At 34.1% G+C, this 19,876-nt stretch overlaps 1 protein-coding gene and 1 long non-coding RNA gene across 22 annotated transcripts; one reads left to right on the top strand and one right to left on the bottom strand.

The window, feature by feature from the left end:
- Positions 1–987: 987 nt before the first annotated feature.
- On the top strand, positions 988–8,764 carry LOC120079637 (uncharacterized). The gene is made up of 5 exons (XR_005482290.2): positions 988–1,410; positions 1,542–2,868; positions 5,013–5,188; positions 5,277–5,365; positions 8,233–8,764. It is a non-coding gene; the product is annotated as an uncharacterized LOC120079637 (long non-coding RNA).
- Positions 8,765–9,100: 336 nt separating this feature from the next.
- On the bottom strand, positions 9,101–19,066 carry LOC120080050 (TMV resistance protein N-like). 21 transcript variants are annotated; one of them, XM_090314707.1, is made up of 11 exons: positions 18,887–19,011; positions 18,054–18,270; positions 17,858–17,934; positions 17,123–17,259; positions 16,353–16,877; positions 14,556–15,654; positions 14,174–14,455; positions 12,999–14,066; positions 12,215–12,916; positions 10,830–11,513; positions 9,101–9,806 (listed from the first exon to the last, which is right to left on the bottom strand). In XM_090314707.1, exons 5-11 carry the CDS (start codon positions 16,865–16,867, stop codon positions 9,255–9,257), a joined length of 4,902 nt encoding a protein of 1,633 aa, XP_090170833.1. In that variant the 5' UTR covers positions 16,868–16,877; positions 17,123–17,259; positions 17,858–17,934; positions 18,054–18,270; positions 18,887–19,011; the 3' UTR covers positions 9,101–9,254. The 21 variants fall into 21 exon arrangements, with proteins under 21 accessions (XP_090170833.1, XP_090170830.1, XP_090170839.1 ...); XM_090314704.1 differs by lacking the exon at positions 18,054–18,270 and having other exon boundaries at positions 18,887–19,066; XM_090314713.1 differs by lacking the exon at positions 18,054–18,270 and having other exon boundaries at positions 14,556–15,232; positions 18,887–19,054.
- Positions 19,067–19,876: the final 810 nt, after the last annotated feature.

Consider the following 19,876-nt stretch of genomic DNA (forward strand, 5'->3'; position numbering starts at 1 on the left):
TGCTGTGATTCATGGACAGCCCTTGGAAAAACCCTTCATACTTCAAGCCTCGAACGAGTTGAAGTTCTGCCCTATTTATGCCATCAATGATCTCTGTTTTCCTCAACTTGACTGGGCTGCGATGGTGGTGATACAGAGGTCACATTACCATGATTGATGGACAGAAATTTGTGCTTCCATACAAACAAGCCTCTCGATTCATTGCTTTATCAATCCCTTCTTACCGGATAAGGCCTTGCCATGTCTATGACCAGCAAATCTCATCTAAACTCTGTGAACTCACTGATAGCCAAACGTTTGGGATTTTTAGAGTTAAATTCCAGGGGACTGAAATTTTTTCATCCTTCCAAAGTTTCTCGACTCCCTCCTATTGTGGATGGATTGAGATTTTCAACTTACCTCCTATTCTTGGAGCGACAAAACTCGTACTAGACGAACAGGGGAATAAATTTTTTGGTGGCAAAGGTGAAGGTCCAATCAAATGAGGTAAGTTTCATCCCTAATTGTCTTACCCTGCTTGTCGACCTTGCTGGAATTCCATGGACAATTCAGATCACGGGTACCGACGCTGGAAGACGCCATAGCCATCGGCCTGAAAATCTGCCCACTGAATCTTTGAAAATCAAGGAATCATTATTGCCGCAATTTTCAAATAAATGTAAATCTCCAGCCATTTCCATAAATGTAATTGTCGGTTCCTCTCAATTTCCATCTTCGCAGCCATCTTCTATCACTCCAAAATTGGTGGAGCAAAATAACTAGAAGTATCTCTCCTCTAAATTAAGTATACCAAATCAGTTGGCCCACCAACCCCTCATTTCAAACAATTTGGCTGCCACATCATCCTCCCCCTTTAACTTTCCCAATTTTAATCAATGGGCCCACCAATTCCCCATCATCACAGCCGTGACTTTCCAAGATCGACCCACCACCCTTACAGATGGAAATAAATTATTTACTAATCCACAAAGCTTAAACTTACCCAATATGGGTTCAGAAACTGAAGCGCGAAGCCTATTTAACCAGCCCACTTTCACCAAATAAAGACTTCAATTCTTACCCATTGGACCCTGGTGTTTTCGGAGACAATCCTGATCAGTCCCACCAACGACCATTATCCAGTCTTCCCCCACCGTCGGAGGACTTGAACAACCATCAAAATCTACCGCTGAGAAACGAAATAAACTACAAAGCGAGCTCCAAAATCTCCATTCCTCAATACATTATGACAAATCGACCACCTTGGCCATTATGGAGGGCACAGATATTGATCAACGAAAATTATATCATGGAATGTTTGGGGCTTGAAACCCTAAGATTGTTCTGATGTGGATTTTTTTATGATTAAGTCCATCTGGAGTTCTTTTTTCATTGGTTGGGCTGCTCTTGATATCACTGACTCATCAGGAGGTATTTTAATTCTTCGGTGTGCTCCTGATTATGCGATTGATGAGCTAATCACGGGCAATTATTTCATGTCTGTTCACATTTCTCTCACTGACGGACCCTCGGATAATATTTATCATTCAAATTATTGGCAGGAGCTTGATTATCTTGCTGGCTTGGGTGGTGACAGGTGGATTGTTGGTGGTGATTTTAATGTGACCCGATGGTCTTGGGAAAAACCTCATGACCATTACATATCTTCTAGTATGTGGGCTTTTAATAGTTGGATCTCTAATTATCAGTCACATGATCTACCTCTGACAAATGGGAATTTTACTCGGTCAAGCTATGGCAGTCCTTTTTATCTTTCTATACTGCACAGGCTTTTGAGTATTGATACTTACCATGACAAGTTTCGGCCCTTGGTTGAGGATTGGTGGAACAGAAACCCCATCTCTAGATTACCTAGAGACAAAACCAAGATAGCATTGCAATGAAGCTCCCATCTCTTATATCCCAACTCAGTCAACTTGATAAATTGGAAGATGATAGACCGCTTACTAATGAATAGATCTCTTTTCATCGCCCTCTTTGAGAACAAATTGAATGTTTAACTGAATAGGAACATATTTATTGGTGGCAGTGGCAGAGGTGTAAGCTTAAATGGCTTCATGAAGGTGACGAAAATACTCATTTTTTCCATCGTATTGTTGTTGCTCATAAACGTAAGAGCTCGGTCACTAAAATTCTCTCCCGAGATGGTCATAGTCTTGTAATGGCCAATGATATTGAGATTGAATTCCTTGATTGCTCTTCACTAGGGATGGGGTCAAACCGGGAAAATTTTTCGGAGCCCCATCCGAGGACGGGGTGGGGACGGAGATGGTATCCCGGACCTCAATTAATCCCCAACCCCATTTGATATATTTATATTTTTAATATTTTATAAATATATATTTATAATATATAAAATAATTTATTTATATGTATGTTTATAATTTATAGATAGTGTTGTGAGTCCAATATTCAATATATAAATTCTAAATCTAAGCCAAAAATCAAGTTCAAATTTAAAAAATTAAAAGAAAAAAAAACCCTAAATTTTGAAAACACAAACATTGTGTTGCCAACTTGTCGTTCGGTGCGTTGGATGAGCGTGCGTCTCAGCGCCTGCCATCTGTCGTGAGCATTGGTCCGTTTGATTTCGAGTTCGTCTGTCTGCATTCGACTTCATTCAGTCCGTTCGTGAGTGTGAAGTTCAAGCGTCCGTTCGTGACCGTGAAGTTCAGGCGTCCGTTCGAGTTCGACTTCAAGTTCATTCAAGCGTTCGTCCATTCGATTTCGAGTTCGTTCTTCCGAGTTCGAGTTATTCCAAATTCGTTCAGTTCGAGTTTGAGTTCATGAAGACCTTTCAGGCGTCCGTTCGAGTTGGAGTCGCTGCCAAGCTCGCCATTCAACTTCCGAGAGAGGAGATCTGGAAAGGTAATGCTAATACATGATATTAGTTTGAAAAATATTTTGATTGTGTTGTTTTGTTTTTCATTTGAAAAATAGAGACTTGTGCTGCTGTCTTAATCTGTCTGTTCAAGCTGCTGCCGTCTGAGATCTGTTGCCGTTCAAGCCAGTAAAAATTTTATAAAAATTAGTGTTTGTGTATGTTTGAATACTTTGAATTCTAGGCTTGAATATGTTTGAAAAGTATGTTTGAATGCTTTTGATTTTGTGGTTGAATACATTTGAAAATACTTTGAGTCTTTGTGTATGTTTGAATTTTTTAATTTTAGGTTAAAATCTTTGGTAGGTTGTATGCTTTGAAAATTAAGTCCAAGTCTAAAGAGAGTTTTTTTTAATTAAATCTTTGGTAGGTTGAAAACAATGTCTTCATCACCTTCTTCAAATAAAGATTCTCCAAGTCCAATTCCAAGTCCAACCCCAGATTCAACCCCAAATTTAACTCCATGCTCCTCGAATGATGATAATTTGAATGTTGATAATTGTATTATTCTTGGTGAGGATATTGAGAAAGGATCTTTAAAGAGAAGATTGACATCGGTTGTTTGGAACCATTTTAAGAAACAAAAAATAGATGGAGTGACAAGGCAGTTTGTAATTATTGCAAACAAAAATTAGAAGGTGAAAGTAAAAATAGAACCAAACATTTGCATGACCATATTAAGATATGCTCATATAAAGGACAAAAGGACATACGACAATCCCTATTGAATCCCAACAGAGAGAAGAACAATACATAGAGTTTATATAATTTCGATCAAGAAGCTGCAAAAAAAGTATTAGCTAGGATGATAATAAAACATAGATATCCTCTCTCAATAGTTGAGCATGAAGATTTTAGGGAATTTTGTAATGTCATCCAAACATTATTTAAGATGGTATCAAGAAACACGATAAAGAAGGAGATTTTGAAAATTTATGAGACTGAAAAGTTGAAAATCATGACATTGTTGAATGAGATCAAAGGAAAAATTGCCCTTACAACGGACATGTAGACTTCCAACCACCAAACAGAAGATTATATGGCTGTCACATTTTGTTGGTGATAGTTGAGTTTTGCAAAACAAAATAATCAGGTTTATATATGTCCCTTCTCCACACACTTTTGAGATGCTTCATTAAGATGTAATGGAATGTCTGTTAGACTGGAATATTGATTGAAAATTGTCATCTATAACTGTAGATAATTGTAATACAAATGACTCCATGATTAATATGCTTGTTGATAGTTTGTGTGGAAACTTAATATTGGATGGGAGTTTATTTCATATGCGGTATTGTGCTCATATTCTGAACTTAATTGTGAAAGATAGGTTGGCAGTGGTAGGAGATGGGATCGAAAGAGTACGTAGTAGTGTGTCTTTTTGGGTGCATACACAAAAAAAAGAATGAGAAATTTGAGGAAACTGCTCGTCAGTTGAATGTTTAGGATGGTCAGATGTTGAGTCTTGATTGTTGTACTAGGTGGAATTCTACATATTTTATGTTAGCCACTATATTGAAGTACAAGGCTGTTTTTTATCAATTAAAACAACGAGAACTAAAGTATAAGTGTTTGCCTTTGGATCAAGATTGGGTATTAGCAAAAGAGATATGTAAGAAACTGAAAATATTTCATCATGTGACTGAAATATTTTTTGGATCCAAATATCCTACTGTAAATTGAAATTGGTTATTTCTGAATGGACGAATTCTGGCATTCAAGAGATAAGAGACATAACTTCAAATATGATTTCAAAGTTTGATAGGTATTAAAAGAAAATTCATGAGGTAATGGTCATAGCTACAGTTTTAGATCCACGTTACAAATTGAAGTTGATTGAGTTTTACTTCTCTAGAATTTATGAGATAGTTTTTTTCTTGAGGTGGAAAGGATTAAAAAAAATTGTTCAAATTTGGAAACAGAATATCAGCTGAAGCATGAAGGTGAAGGTAATGAATATCGCTCTAAAAATTTAGATGGAACATCACAGAATATAGAATTTGATGATTTTAATGATTATGACTTGTTTGTATCAAATTCTAATGATATGAATAAGAAGCAACAATTTGATGCATATTTGGATGAACCTGCCTTACCTCGATCATCTGATTTTGACATTTTGAGTTTGTAGAAATTGAATGGTGTCAAGTATCCCATTTTACAAGAAATTGCAAAAGACATATTAGCCATTCCGTTATCTGAGTACCTGTGGTAGGATTGTAAGCCCACATCATAACAAACTTCATCCAAAGACGATAGAGGCTTTAATGTGCGCTCAAAATTGGATTGCAACCGAAGATTTAACAGGTTAGTTTTTTTATTTTGTTTTGCCTCTTTTTAGCATTTAATATATTAATAAATATTTTCTTTTATTACAAATATGTGACAATATAAGGTACTAACACGGGAAAAGAAATGGTTAAACATTTAGCAACTGTTTTAGAAGACGCTGACGATTCTGATGAAGATGGCGTGGTGACTAAGGTATGCTCAAGGATTAACATTATTTTCTTATGACACTTTTTATTTTTTGTGGTCTAGCTCACTGAGAAAGAGGTACACAGGGCTATCTCCTCTTTGGGTTCTAGTAAATCTCCTGATCTTGATGGATATACTGTGAAGTTCTTTAAATCGTTATGGCCTATTCTTAAAGGTGACATTATGTATATGACAAATGATATTTTTAACTCTAGTATTATTAATGCTTCGCTTAATGGGACCTTCATTTACCTTATTCCGAAGAAAATTGATTCAAAATTGGTATCTGATTATCGACCTATTAGTCTTATTCCATGCGCATATAAGATCTTAGCCAGAGTTTTATCAAACCATTTGAAGAATATCCTTCCGTCCACCATTATTATTAATCAATTGGCTTTTGTGGCTAATAGACAACATCTTTTTTGGCGAATGAGTTGGTTGATGACTGGTTTCAGAATGATAAAGTTAGGGTAGTTCTTAAACTAGATCTTGCAAAGGCTTTTGACATTGTTGACTGGTATTTTTTGGATGCTATTTTATAGATTAAAGGTTTTGGTCCTATTTGGCCATCTTGGATATATGGTTGTATTTCTAGTGCAAATTTTTCGATTATCATCAATGGACGACTTAGGGGTAAGATCATCCCATCCCGTGGAATTCGACAGGGGATCCTCTTTCACCATTCTTATTTGTTCTTGTTGCTAATTGTTTGAGTCGCGTTATGAATTATAGCTCTTCGTTGGGCCTCCTTACTACTCACTTTATTGGTAGATCATCTTTTATTTTGAATCAATTGCAATTTGCTTATGATACATTGCTTTTTTCCACTGCTGATTGTGTTGCTTTATAACATCTCTTTGATGTGGTTTGAATTTTTGAAAGGGCTTCCGGTCTGGCTATTAATTTTTCAAAGAGTGAAATTTTGGGGATACATATCAATGATGCTGATTTGACATGGTTGTTGAATACCTTTGGCTATAAGCTTGGTATTTGGCCTTCTACGTATCTTGGTTTGCTTTCAGAGGGGGGACTCGCATTCTATTCACTTTTGGCAACCGATTGTTAAATGGATTCAACACAAATTGCATAGTTGGAAATATGCTTACATCTCTAAGGGAGGCCGCCTGGATATATCCAACATTCTTACATACTACCTACCTCTCTTTCATGTCCCGCATGATGTCATCAATATTCTGGAAAATTTATTCTTGATTTATTGTGGGAAAGGATCTCAGGGAGATGGTGGTATGCATAATGTCAAATGGGAGGCTATTCAGAGGCTTAGATTGATGGGTGGTTTGGGTGTTGGAAATTTCGGTTGCATAATTCTGCTTTGTTAGCAAAGTGGATTTAGTGTTTTCTTCATGAGCCTAATGCTTTGTTGCAAGGTTTTATTGTGGCTAAACATTACTCCCCCTTTTGTATCTCTGGCCTTCTACTGTTCGAGGCGGATCCACACGTTCTCCTTAGAAGTTTAATTCACAGACTCTTGGATTGATTTCCTCTCGAACTCGAAATTGTCTTGGTGATGGTACCTCTATCTCTTTCTAGAAAGATCCCTGGCTAGATTGTGGTATTCTCTGTAATATTTTTCCTCGATTATTTCGTCTTGCGTTTTCAACCTGATTTTAAGGTGGCTAATGTCTGAGTCATTGAATTTGAAGCTTGGAAATTAGATCTTCGTCATAATCTTAATGATCTGGAGACTAATGAGTGGGCTTCTTTGCCTCATATTTTATCATCAATCAAGTTGCGTCCTATTCCTGATTCATGGTCCTGGTCTTTGGACTCTTCTCCGTCTTTCTCTGTCAAATTTCTATTAAATGATTTTGTCGAAGTGGTTGAAACTGTCCAGGACCTCTACTTAGTTGGAAAGATTTTTATCCTAAGAAGATTAAGCTCTTCCTTTGGGAGCTTAGTCTTGGCGCTATCAGTACTGTGGATCGTTTATATGTCCATACATGTCCCTTTCTCCTTCTTGGTGTATCATGTGTCGGTGAGATGGGGAATCTCCTACTCACCTGTTTGTGCATTGCCCTTTTGCTTCTCGTTTTCGGCACATTGTTTTGGATGCTTTTGGCTGGTCTCTGATCGGAACTAACAATATCTTTGATATTTTGGCATTCCTTCTGTTGGGACATCCATTTGGTGGTACTAAACGATTGATTTGGATGGCAATTACTCGTGCATTTTTTTGGATCCTTTGGTATGAGCACAATTGTTGTCTGTTCAAGCATTCTTTCTCATATTTTGATAGTTTTCTAGTTACAGTTCTATCTATTGCTTTTTATTGGTGCAAAGATAAGCACCCTTTTAATCATTTCAATTTATCTTACCTAGTCTCCAACTAGACATGTTTCTTATAATTGCCTTTTGGCTTTTAGGGTTTCCCCTATTTCATTAATCAATTAAATGTTTCTCATAAAAAAAAACCAAAAAAAAAAAAATTATGTTTCTCTGTTCTATTTTATGTCACTGATTTAGTTGGGAGATAATAAGGATTTCCATCTTATAGTTTGTAACTAGAGTTTAGTCTCTATAGTTTGTTAAAACTAAATTTATTTTTGAGGATTTTTATTATACTATAGGGACCATTTATGAGGTTTTATCAAACCATAATGGCTAAATTCTAACTTTTAAAACCATATGGACAAAATTCTAACTTTCTCCAAACCATAGAGACCATATTTGTAATTTAACCATAATTTATTCATTATAAAAAGTTAAAATTTTATTCCTAGTCCTTTTTTCTTGTAAATGAAGTCTAACTATATATGATGGTGTCTGATAGCTCCCTGAATGAGCTATCTTAGGGTCTCGATTCTCGTTCGTTTAAAATGATTAGTGAGTTTAAATGTCTATATTTGTAGGAATTCGAGTACTACATACATTTTGGAGTATTATGGACCATTCGGGGATGATTTGGAACTATTAGGAGTTTAACAAAGCATCTGAGGCTTCAAGGGACTCAAAATGAGGAAAATACCTCCAAAGGTCCTAGCATCGTGTGGCACTAGGAGAAGCGTGAAACCCAGAAGGAAAAAAAAGAAAAAAAAAATAGGACAACATCGCGAATACTGCCTTGTGGCACCACAACGTTGTCTGAAGTCCCAACAGATGTGTGCGCACTGCAGAAACTCACCCAACCCATAGAACTACATCGCCGCAATGCTCTCGATGGGGCTTATACCTCATTTTTCATTCTACAATTGAAGGAGATTGTCCGTTCTTTTCAGTATTTCCTTAGTTTTAGATTGTATGTCAGCTCATATTGACGAGTCTTGATTACTTCCTTGCGGTCTGTATTCTTTGCTGGTTATGTTTTTAGTGTAAGGAATTTTGGATGAACCCACTTGTAATTATGTGAGAATTCCAAGTTTAGTGCATATTTCTATCCCTCAACATCTCTATCTTTTGCTTGTATTCTTTACGTTGTTTGAATGATTAAAAGGGACACACCAAATCATTTATGCATGCTAATTGTTAGAAAATTCCACTTACATTGTAATCGTTGTGTTGCTATCAATGTAGCAAGGGTCATCTCATGGATGTGTGACGTTGTAGTGTTTCTGGACTCACATAGTTATCAACTAGTTAATTGACATTACAGTTACTATGATCATGGTTTAGTCTTAGAACTTAATGCATACTTGTGTTTGAATATAAAAGAAAATTAAGGCAAATTTACAGACATATATATATAGAAGAAAACAATATATATATATATAGATATAGATATAGATATAGATATATTTCATTTATAAATATTAATTGTTTTAAAGATGATAGCATCTCACAAAACCACAACTAAGTAAAGAAACAAAAAAGGTTATTGATACAAAACCAAACACTTGAAAGATAAAGTTCACAGTTCATCTTTTGTCCAATGTCATCATTGAATTTGAGGCCCCTTTCCTTTGTGGCTAGTGGAGGATGGAACAGCTGACTCCATTATCATCTTATCAATCATCATCCTTTCATGTTTATGTATCAGATGAAGACTACAATTCTTCACTCCAAATAGCTCATAACAACTAGTTTCAAGTGTAATTTGAAACTGGGTGCAATAATGCCAATTGATATCAAATCCATTAAGGGGAATGTAAGAGAGCCAAATGAACTGTGAAGCATATTCACTCAAGAGTTTTTGTTGAGATACAAAGTGACAGTGCTCTTGCAAAATTTGATATGAGTCAACTTTGAATTTGCATATGAGATCCACAACTTTTGTATACCTCTCTTGTTCTGGAATAATGTCATTTAGTTTTCTTCTTTTCTTGTCCACAACCACAAGAGCACACACAGCAAGACCTACACTGTCACGAAAATTTTCCAAATATTGTGGTAACTTTATTTCAGTCATGTTTCCTCTGCTTTGACTGGTGAAAAATTTTGGGATCTTATCACCACGTAGAAGAAGATCAAACTTACTTCCAAATCTTTCCTGTAATAATATGAAATCAACGAAATAAATGTTATGACAGAAAGAAATTCGAAAAACAGAAAATAAAAAACCAAAAGAAATCAATATAGAGATTTACGTGATTCACTAACAGTGTGTTAGCTATATCCACGAACAGAGGGAGAGAACAATTTATAATTAGAGAGAAATATCAAATAATACAAATTACAAATGTACCAATAAAGTTAGAGGGTTTATATATGACACCTCCATGCTTGGTCATTTGGAGCACCAGATAAAAGATTCAACGCATTGCAACAGTAAATACATAATATCTATGTTTTATGAAGAAAAAAGACAAACTATTTGAGAAAATGAAATCGATAAGAAAAATAAATATTGTAGAAGCAATAATCAAACTCTCAATGTTTGTTAGAAAAAGAGAGGACAATGGAAAGTGAGTAAAATGGATGAATAAACTTCATATTCATGTAGAAACTTTTGATGATACAAACTTTACAAGGAAGTTCACCTTTATATATGTAGTATGTAGCTGGGGATCTCAACTTCCTTTAGGAGATCCTAATTTCAGATCTTCACGTTACATCTATTATAATATTCTAAAACAAATATTGTGTTGACAATAAATCAAGGACTGAATTTTTTTGGTTAAATTACAAATTTGATAAGTTAAAATTTAACATTGTTGGGAATGCAATCAAAGTTACATTGGATATATATGAATTTTTTTGGGTGAAACCAAAAACAAAGTTATAAGGTTTATGCTCAAAGTGGACAATATCATACCAATGTGGAGATATTTGGAGATTCGTTGTCCCTAACAAGTCTCTATAGTTTGATAGAGTTATCAAATCATGAAGACTATTTTTGAAATTTTATCAAACCATAAAAACTAAATTCGAACTTTATCTCCAAATTATAGGGATGAAATTTGTAATTTAAATAGGAGACTGTTCGAGAGTCTAGAGAACATAACATAAAAAATATACTAAAGTTCATAACTCAACAGACATAAAAGACAAAGATATAGAGAGAGAAATAAACCTGGATGGACTTATGGAAGAATGGGTGTGGGAAACTTCCATGTAAAAGGTGCTCAACTGAAAGACTTGAAGCAATACAAGTTGAAGCAGTAGTTGGTTTTTGATTCTTCACAGGGTTATTTCGAGGCAATGAGATTGTATACCAATGTGTATTAATCATTTTCAAATGATATTCCACAATTTGTTGGTTGTAATATTCATAAAGCTCATCCCCACTCTTCACTATGCAATTCACGATTGTGTGAATAAGTCCTTCAACATTTTGCTGATAAACTAAACGAGCTCCACATAACTCAACTCGCATTCTTTCACTATTAGTATTGAAATTAATGTAAACATGGTTGGATGAAGAAGACTTTAGTTCATCATAAGGATACCAATTATACCGTGGTTCAAACACAATAAACAGTATTTGATTTGAATACTCTGCAACCTCCTTAGGGATAGAGTGCCTTTGGGTGGATATAATCTTTTCCTTTGTTTGTATTTCATACTCAAAGCAATAACAAGAAGCTTTCTTGGAAATCGAGAAGACGACGAACATTGCCAACCCCATCCACTTCTTGTCTTTGTCTATATTTACAGGAATCTTCACTGCTACTTTGTCTTTCTTGTTCTGATTTTTGAACCATCCAAAAAATTTTGTTTGTGGGAAGAAGTATTTCATGTAGTAACGCTTTTTTTCCTGCAAGATATACAAAAATTGACAGGGTGATAGGAATATAATGAGTTAAAAGAATATTTTTGGGGCCGTTTGGGGCAATAAGTTGAGTTGTGAAGTACAGGAGTTGTACCTCCTAGGACCCATGGTGTAAAGAGTTAATAAATGTTTTTAGTTGTGGGGCCCATGAACTCCTTAGACCAAATAAAGAGTGGAATTCACAACTACTCTCCCAACACATTGAGCCAAACACCCTCTTAAATTTTACATGTACTTCTTATTAAACAAATAATACGATTTTAATGTTAGGCTTTATAACAAATACTTTTGTACTTTTCCTTTTGTTTCAAAAATACCCCTATAGTTTCAAAAGTTGCAATATTACCCCTCAACATTTCGTAAATATTTCAAAACTGCCCTTAAAATATAAGTGCTTTAAAAGTTCAAACAAAAATCGAGACTTAGCTAGAATTGTGTGGTGATAACTTAAAACGATATGGTGATCCAAAATTTCATCTTAGGTCATCTACCACACCATTTTATATCTCAATTTCCATCTAAAATTCTAAAGAATTTCTATTCCTAGGGTGTTTTTGAAACGTTTATAAAAGCTCAAAAGTAATATTGTCATTTTTAAAAGTATAGGAGTATTTTTTTAAAACAAATGAAAAAGTTTGGTTGTATTTTATATAATTTAACCTTAATATTATTCAAAGGAGACTAACCTCGAACATTATCCCCAGTATTGCTCTGAGGTTCATCCTTAGCAAAAATGTTGAATCATCAGATTCAAATGTATAGGATGAAAAGTCATCCTTTGCAACCTCAAGTTCATCACACCTACATTCACTATTATGATCATTATGTTGTCGAATCATGGTGCAGAAATTGCGTTTAGAGCAATAACGTTTAGCGAACAACTTTGCCAAATACTCTGATACATTTGGCCAGGAGAGTAAAGATGAAACACCACATGCTTTGATTTTGACCTTGCTTGCATCGATATGATCACAAAAATAACTAATTGTAGCCTTGATAGAGCAACATCTTTGAACCATCAAACTATGATGTATAAACATCCAAATCGGTATGTATGCTACCCAAAAGAATCTTGTAGCTTTAAATTGGGACATCTCATAACCCATTGTCCCACCAGAACATTTCCCATCAATTTCAAAGCTAACTGAGAATCTTCCAAGTGCAAGATGATCTAAATTTTGTGGAAATTCAATGTTTGTTGAGAGGAAAACTCCACAAACATTGCTTAGATCAACATCTTCATACATGATATTGAGTGGTTTACTGATTGAGAATTCTTGCTCATACTGGATGTTTATCCAATTCCCTTCATTTATCTGGCCAAACCACTCCAACATGTCGACATCTTTATGGATGATAGTGGATGGTTTCTCTTCTATAATATTTAGCTGCAAAAAGAAGAATAATTAGAAATTAAAGTTTTTTATTTATCCAAAAGGCGGTGGTATATTAGATAGATTTTATGCATACCTCAAACGATCTTCGAGTAAATATCGAATGTTGGAACTCGTTCATGGCACATTCTACATTTGCATCCTTGGAACGAATGATAAAATTAAGGTAAAGTTGGTGTCCAGAACTTGAAGGGATAAGCAAAATTTTGTTATAATATTGTTCTGACATTGATCTGCAGTCTATTCCTCCTACATATTGCAAACTGTCTGGAAGCTTTGGTAAGTCTTTAAGCTCAGTGCAAAAATTCAGGTTCAATGTTTTTAACTTATTGAGGTGGCTAAGACTAACAGGGAGTGTTGTGAAGTTATTATAGCTCAGATCTAGTGTTTCTAATGAGGAAAAGAAATGGAGATCTTCAGGAATGTCCTCATCCATAAGTTTGCAACCCATCAAATTAAGAGTTTTAAGGCACCCCAAACCAGTAGATACTGTTTGATGAATGTTGAATTGGGGGAGCATTGACTTCCAAATTCCACATGATAGTCCTTCACATTCTAATGTTTCTAAATTCTTCAAACAATGAATAATGCTTGATGGTAAATGGGTTATAGAAGTTTCACTAATACAAAGTGTCTCCAAGGATTCTGCATTTGCTAAGCTTTTCGGGATTTGGTCAAGTTTTTCACAATATTTCAAAAGGAGGGTTTTCAAAGACTTCAAGTTACCAATTTCACAAGGAAGACTAGAAAGGCCCAAACAGGAGGATAGGTCCAGCAAAACTAAGCCAGTTAGATGCCCAATTGAAGGATGAAGTTGGGTTATATTAGATTCATCAAGATGAAGATGAGTCAAATGTTCCATATTTCCCCCTATCTCTGGAGAAGTTTCAAGACCTGTACCAGAAAGTTTCAAAGTTTGGAGATTTTTGCATCTTATATTTGGTGGAAAATGTTTAAGATCACCACAACCCTCTAAATCCAGTAAAATGAGTTTGCTGAGAGAATTGATGGAGGGATGAATCTCACACAATTTGACACAGTTACTTAGAACCAATCTCTCAAGATTTGGAACCCCAGAAAAATCAGGTGTCACCCTCAAGTGTTCTGAGTTACTAACATCAATTACTTTCAGCTTTGGAAATCTCTGTTAAGAAAAAAGTGTATATAATAAATAAAACTATAGGAACCAAATTGAAATCAAACACAAACTAAAAAGCACTAAAAACTAAAACTTTTCTGAAAAAAGCTAACCTTTTTTCCATCCCAAAGTCGTAAAATGTGACTATGAGGCAAGAGTAGTTCAAACAAATATCGCGATTGAAACATTGGAGGCAAACTCTTTGAAGGATAACCAGGCCAATTAATTATCCGCAACAATTGAGAGAGATATTCAATGTCTTCAGAGAGCTCCACATTATTGATTTCCAATATTCTTAGTTTGGTCATCTCGGAAAAGGATTCGGCATCCAATTCTATGGATTCTTCCATTTCTTTTTCCAAACTTAAAACTATCCCTTGAATATGCATCAAGTCCTAACACACAAAAATAAAAAAAGAACATTAATAATAGTAACTTTTGAAGGAATAGGAGAATGTTAGGCATAAAAATTACAAAGTAAACTGATTTTCTTACATGTTTTTCAGCAAACTTGCAGTAGAGATCTTCATGAAGCCAAATCCTACTCTGTTTTTCTGGTTGAGTGAGAGACTCCTTACGCACTATTTCTCGACCCATTTCAAGAATTAAATCATGCACCAATATTTTCTTATGTGAAACTTCAATTAAACATCTTTGCATCAATAATTGTATTTCACTCTTAGGGCTATAACCAAAACTCTCCAATATTTCAATTACTCTATCTTCATTTTTTCCATTGAAGAAACATGTAATGTCAAGAAAAACTTGTTGGCTTTCTACTCCCAATCCATCATAACTTATTTTCAATACATGAAAAAAACTTCTTTCATCCACTTTGATGAGCCTCTTCAATGTTTCTCTCCATATTGTAATCTCTTTACCATACAAAAAGGATCCAATCACTCTTAAAGCCAATGGAAGTCTTTTAGCCTTCTCAATCATCTCGTTACTGAGATCCATGAAACTGTCATTGTTTTGATGATTACTACCAAAGGCATGCTTCAAAAAGAGCTGAAGAGCACTATCATGATCTAGTTCCTCAACGTTGTATTCTTTCATTTCATCATAATTATGATGGTTCAATATTCCTTTATTTCTAGTTGTAATGATGATTCTGCTTCCAGGACCAAACCACTCGGCGCTTCCAGCCAACATTTCTAACTGCCTTCTCTCTTCAACACCATCAAGAACAATAAGAACCTTTCTACCACTCAGTCGATTTTTTATCATCTCTACTCCATGATTCTCATGCCATATTCTAAAATCTTCTTTATGAAAAATTTGAGAAAGCATTTCCCTTTGTAATGACACTAAACTTTGCTTTGAATCACCTCCAGGTAATGTTAGAAAGCAGCAATCATCAAACTTTGAAAGAATACAATCAAAAACAACTTGAGCAATAGTTGTTTTACCAATACCACCCATTCCTACTATCGCAACAAAGCGTACGTCATCTAATCCTAAACCAAGATGCATGTTCATATGGAGCAATCGAGATGTCATTCCAACTAGATTCTTATTCAATGCTTCCAACTTAGGACGCCATACATCAAATATTTGATTTGCAATTTTATTTACTATGTCTACCTCAGAACTGCAAGATATAATTATACTTCATGTTAAGTGATTACTGTGTATTAAATTGTAATATTTAATTTTCAAAAATTTGATCAATGCATATATAATATTATGATTTTAATACAAATGATAACTGAAATTTCTTTAACATTTAGTCATCTCATAATTTTATAACTCTCTTTTTAGGATCATGCTAATATGAATCTCTTGGAACAACCAACAAATACACATGCACGATCAAGTTCTTGCTACTTCGCAGTCAACAGAAGGACTTTTAGCAACTAGACAAGCATTCATAGTCAAAGTTTCAATTTAATTATAATCATATGGTAAGGAATAAGAATAAAAATCAGCATAATAGCATATAAGTATGCAAACAAAATAATGATAGACACCTGTGACTAATAGACCTCGAACATAGTCAATATTTTGTCATATTTGCAAATAGTTTAACATTGTGTTAGATTTGCAATTACTTTTGGGTTAGATATCCATATATGCAATTGGCCTAGCTAATTTAACCCATTTTTTTCTTTCTATATTTATCTAATTTATATCCTGATAAGCTAACCAAATACAAATATTCAACATATCTTCCATATACATAAGAATGTAGGAACCAGATTAAAATTGATAAGAGATCAAATTGAAACAATTAAAAGAGATGGCGATAAAAGTTGTTTAAGAAATAAATAATAGATGTTTGAAGTTTACCTATTCTTAGTGATGACAACTCCAGTGTGATTGCCAATTTTCTTCATTGCACTTTTCCAACTTTGGAGTTCCTTCAAGCGCTTCTCCTTCTCTTGATCATCAATTTCCTTTAGAGCATTGGCTTCATGTTCATCAAAACTTTTCTTAAAAGTTCCAGATTGATCCTTAACAACGGATGGATCAATATGATAAAACACAGGAAGAACACGATCCATCGTAGTTCCCATGGAATCCATTATCTTAGTCAACTCTCTCAAACACCATTTAGCAGAAGCATAATCTTCAGAAAGAACGACAATGGCAGATCTCGATTCATCGATTATTTGGAATAAGCCATGAAGATCATCTCCAATTAGAAACCTCTTGTCGTCCAGGAAAGCTTTTATCCCCAAACGATTCAAAGCATCATACAAATATCCTGCAAAAGTGTGACGAACATCTCTACCTCTAAAGCTTATGAACACGTCGTAGTTCATCTTAGGACAATCCAAAGAAGATGATGATGAACTCTGCATTTTGTAAGGTCTGAAGATAGAAAGAAAAACAATGTTGACTAACCAAGTATGTGTTTGGTTTAACTTTTGAAGTATCTATCTTTGGGGTAAAAATAATAATTTCGAAAAAAATTGGAGTGTTTGGCAACAACTCAAAATAATTTTTTAAAAAATGAGTTTATGAATTAAGTTGGTTTGAGAGAAACATTTGAAAAGAGTAATCAATAAAAGATTATAGGAAACAAAAAGAGAGGAACAAAACACATTTTTACCCACAGCAGAGGCAACACAACTACAGCGACGGCAGCACACCCACAGTGGCTTGCTCTGACAACGGCAGCAACGACAACCACTTATCTTCCTCTCTTCCTTGGTTCTTTCTCTTCTGTGAATTGTCAGGGTTTTTTGAAGATCTAAAAGAGCAAGCTTATAAGTTGGGATTTGGTTCTTTCATCTTTTCTCGATGAAAGTCATCATATAATAAAAAGGTAGGAATTTTGTATGAATCAATGTGATAGATGATTGAAAATGAGAGAGTAAGGAAAAGAAATGATACGTACTCAGAGGGAAAATAATAAACTTAATGGTTCATTTGGTTATATATCTCAACATACCTTGCCCCATATTACACCACCAAAAACTTAGAATGTTGGAGAGCTGACAATATATCCTAACTAAACTATAGAATCCATTGCAAACTTATAAAAATTAAAACATTTTTTCAAAAATAGTTGGTGGCTAACAAAAACTTGTTGAAACAGTTCAGAAAAAATATATAAACACTTCCAAAATATTTCATATGCATCACCACACCAGGTGTGTGGCTCACTCCACACTATCCAAATTTTGGTCCAAAAGTCTAGAATCTCGACACAATGTTTTTAATAAGGAAAAAATGTTTATGTCTAACATTACAAACCATCATAAATCTAAAGAAAATATAAAATAATTGAAATGATGCTAGCTAGCCACTCTTAACTATAAAAATAAGCATCAGTTCTACATACATACAGAATAATGTAGAATTTATATGCGATTGGTGGCATATGATCTGGGCTTTGATAGTCTCATTGGACACTCAAATAGACCTGGTAGAAAAATTTAAAAGAAAAGATTTGGGTAAAAAGAAAATGAGTGGTGAGAGGTTATAAGAAAACAATTAAAAGAAAATTATGAATTAACATAAACATTCATAAACGGTTGTTACTTGTTAGTAAACAGGCCCACGTCCAAAGGAACTAGGAAGCGGCATGGAGGACCGTGAGTACCAAAAGGGAAAAAGTTAGACCCTCAAGTGTATTAAGTTCAACACCACATTGATGTGAGTACTCTCATATAGGTCAACTTGAACGAAAAGGTCGGACATGAGGAGCAAGTCGACAGAGCACTCAAGGGCCACATGTGAGTTTTCGACACACCAACATCTATAATGTAATGTAATTAAAACCATGAAAATGATATTATTCAAATTCCCTTTATTTTTGTACTCATCCATGTGACTCCCTTACAACCCACAGTAAAATTTCTCCCTCAGTTTCACTTACTTGGTAGTTGTACAACACATTTCCTTTTGATTCTTTTTACTATAATCATTCCTTTATCTTCTTGCTATCCCATGAAATAAACCCATTTTCTTGATCACTTTCACAAAATTCACACTTGCTGCATCATTTCCTTCTTTCCTTCTTTCCTATTATTCATCCAAACAAAAGCTTGGAATTCCTATTTCCTTTTCTATCTATTACTTTAGACAACCTCAAAAAGAATTCCCCACAAGAATCCACACAATTTCATAGGAAACAAATTCAAACAAAACATTTATGAAAAAGGTAAGAAAATCCAGAAAACTATCATTTAATTTAATTTTTTTTTTTCGTCTCTTTCAAAACAATCTTTAAGCAAATACGCTATCAACAAAATCCATAGAAACTTTTAACCAACAGACAATCAAAGACTTGCATTAAGAAGTGTCGTCCAAATCTTTCTATAATTTTATTGATTCTTCTATATTTAAACTTTAAAGAATAATAGATAGCTTACCGGGTTGGAATATTTTCTTAGCGACTCTCCATTATTCTCTTTCTTCTCTGCCGAATTTGCAATCATATCCCTTTTTCGAGATATTTATTTCTCAATTTCTCTCTCCATTTCCCTTTCTTCTTTTTTTCTTTTTCTTTTTCATTTTTCTTTTGAGTACCTCTCTCTCTCTTTTTTTCTTTTGAAAAGTCCTCCTATTTTAATCCTGCTTCATTTATTTAATTTTAGCCCACCAACTTCGTAAATTTCTTTTTTTGAAATATATTATAATTAAAATGGAGGGTGAGGAAATCGAATCTCAGACCTCGAAATCGATAGTACAAATACTATGTCAATTGAGCTACGCTTTTGGTAGCACCAACTTCATAAATTAGTGTTGAAAATTCCAACTTCATTAGTATTTATTATTGAAGTTTCCATATTTATTGAAAAATTTCATTTAACAACTCTACACCTCAAATACATACTTACTTCCTAACTTTAACATAATAACATTAGAATTCATAACTCAACTCAAACAATAGGTTAATTTTAGTTTCTACCGCTAAAATATATAAATTGAAATTAGACAATAATGAGTACATTAACTAAAATTAAATTATTTTTTAAAAAAAAAAACTAAAATTAAACAATAGATAATTGTTTTAAATGACAAAACTGTAGTAAATATTTTCAAATATAACAAAATGTCACTGTCTATCAGTGAGATAATAATAAATATCTATCAATATCAATAATAGACAGTGACAGATGTCTGTAAATGTCTATCAGACTATTTCTATTTATCACTAATAGATAATGACATATTATTATATTTATAAATAAATTGAATCATCTTCATTATAGAAATTAAAATGGTATTTTGTTATTTCTGGCTTTCTCTTTTCCTCTCTCTCCATTTACTTTTCCTTCTCCATAATTGTGGCTTCCCTCCATCCATATCCACACATTCTTTTCTATTATTTCATTTTTCAAAACAGTCGAAGATTTTTT

This window comes from Benincasa hispida, chromosome 6 (assembly GCF_027475165.1).
Source record: "Benincasa hispida cultivar pf3 chromosome 6, pf3_genome.v1.1, whole genome shotgun sequence".
NCBI lineage: Eukaryota > Viridiplantae > Streptophyta > Magnoliopsida > Cucurbitales > Cucurbitaceae > Benincasa > Benincasa hispida.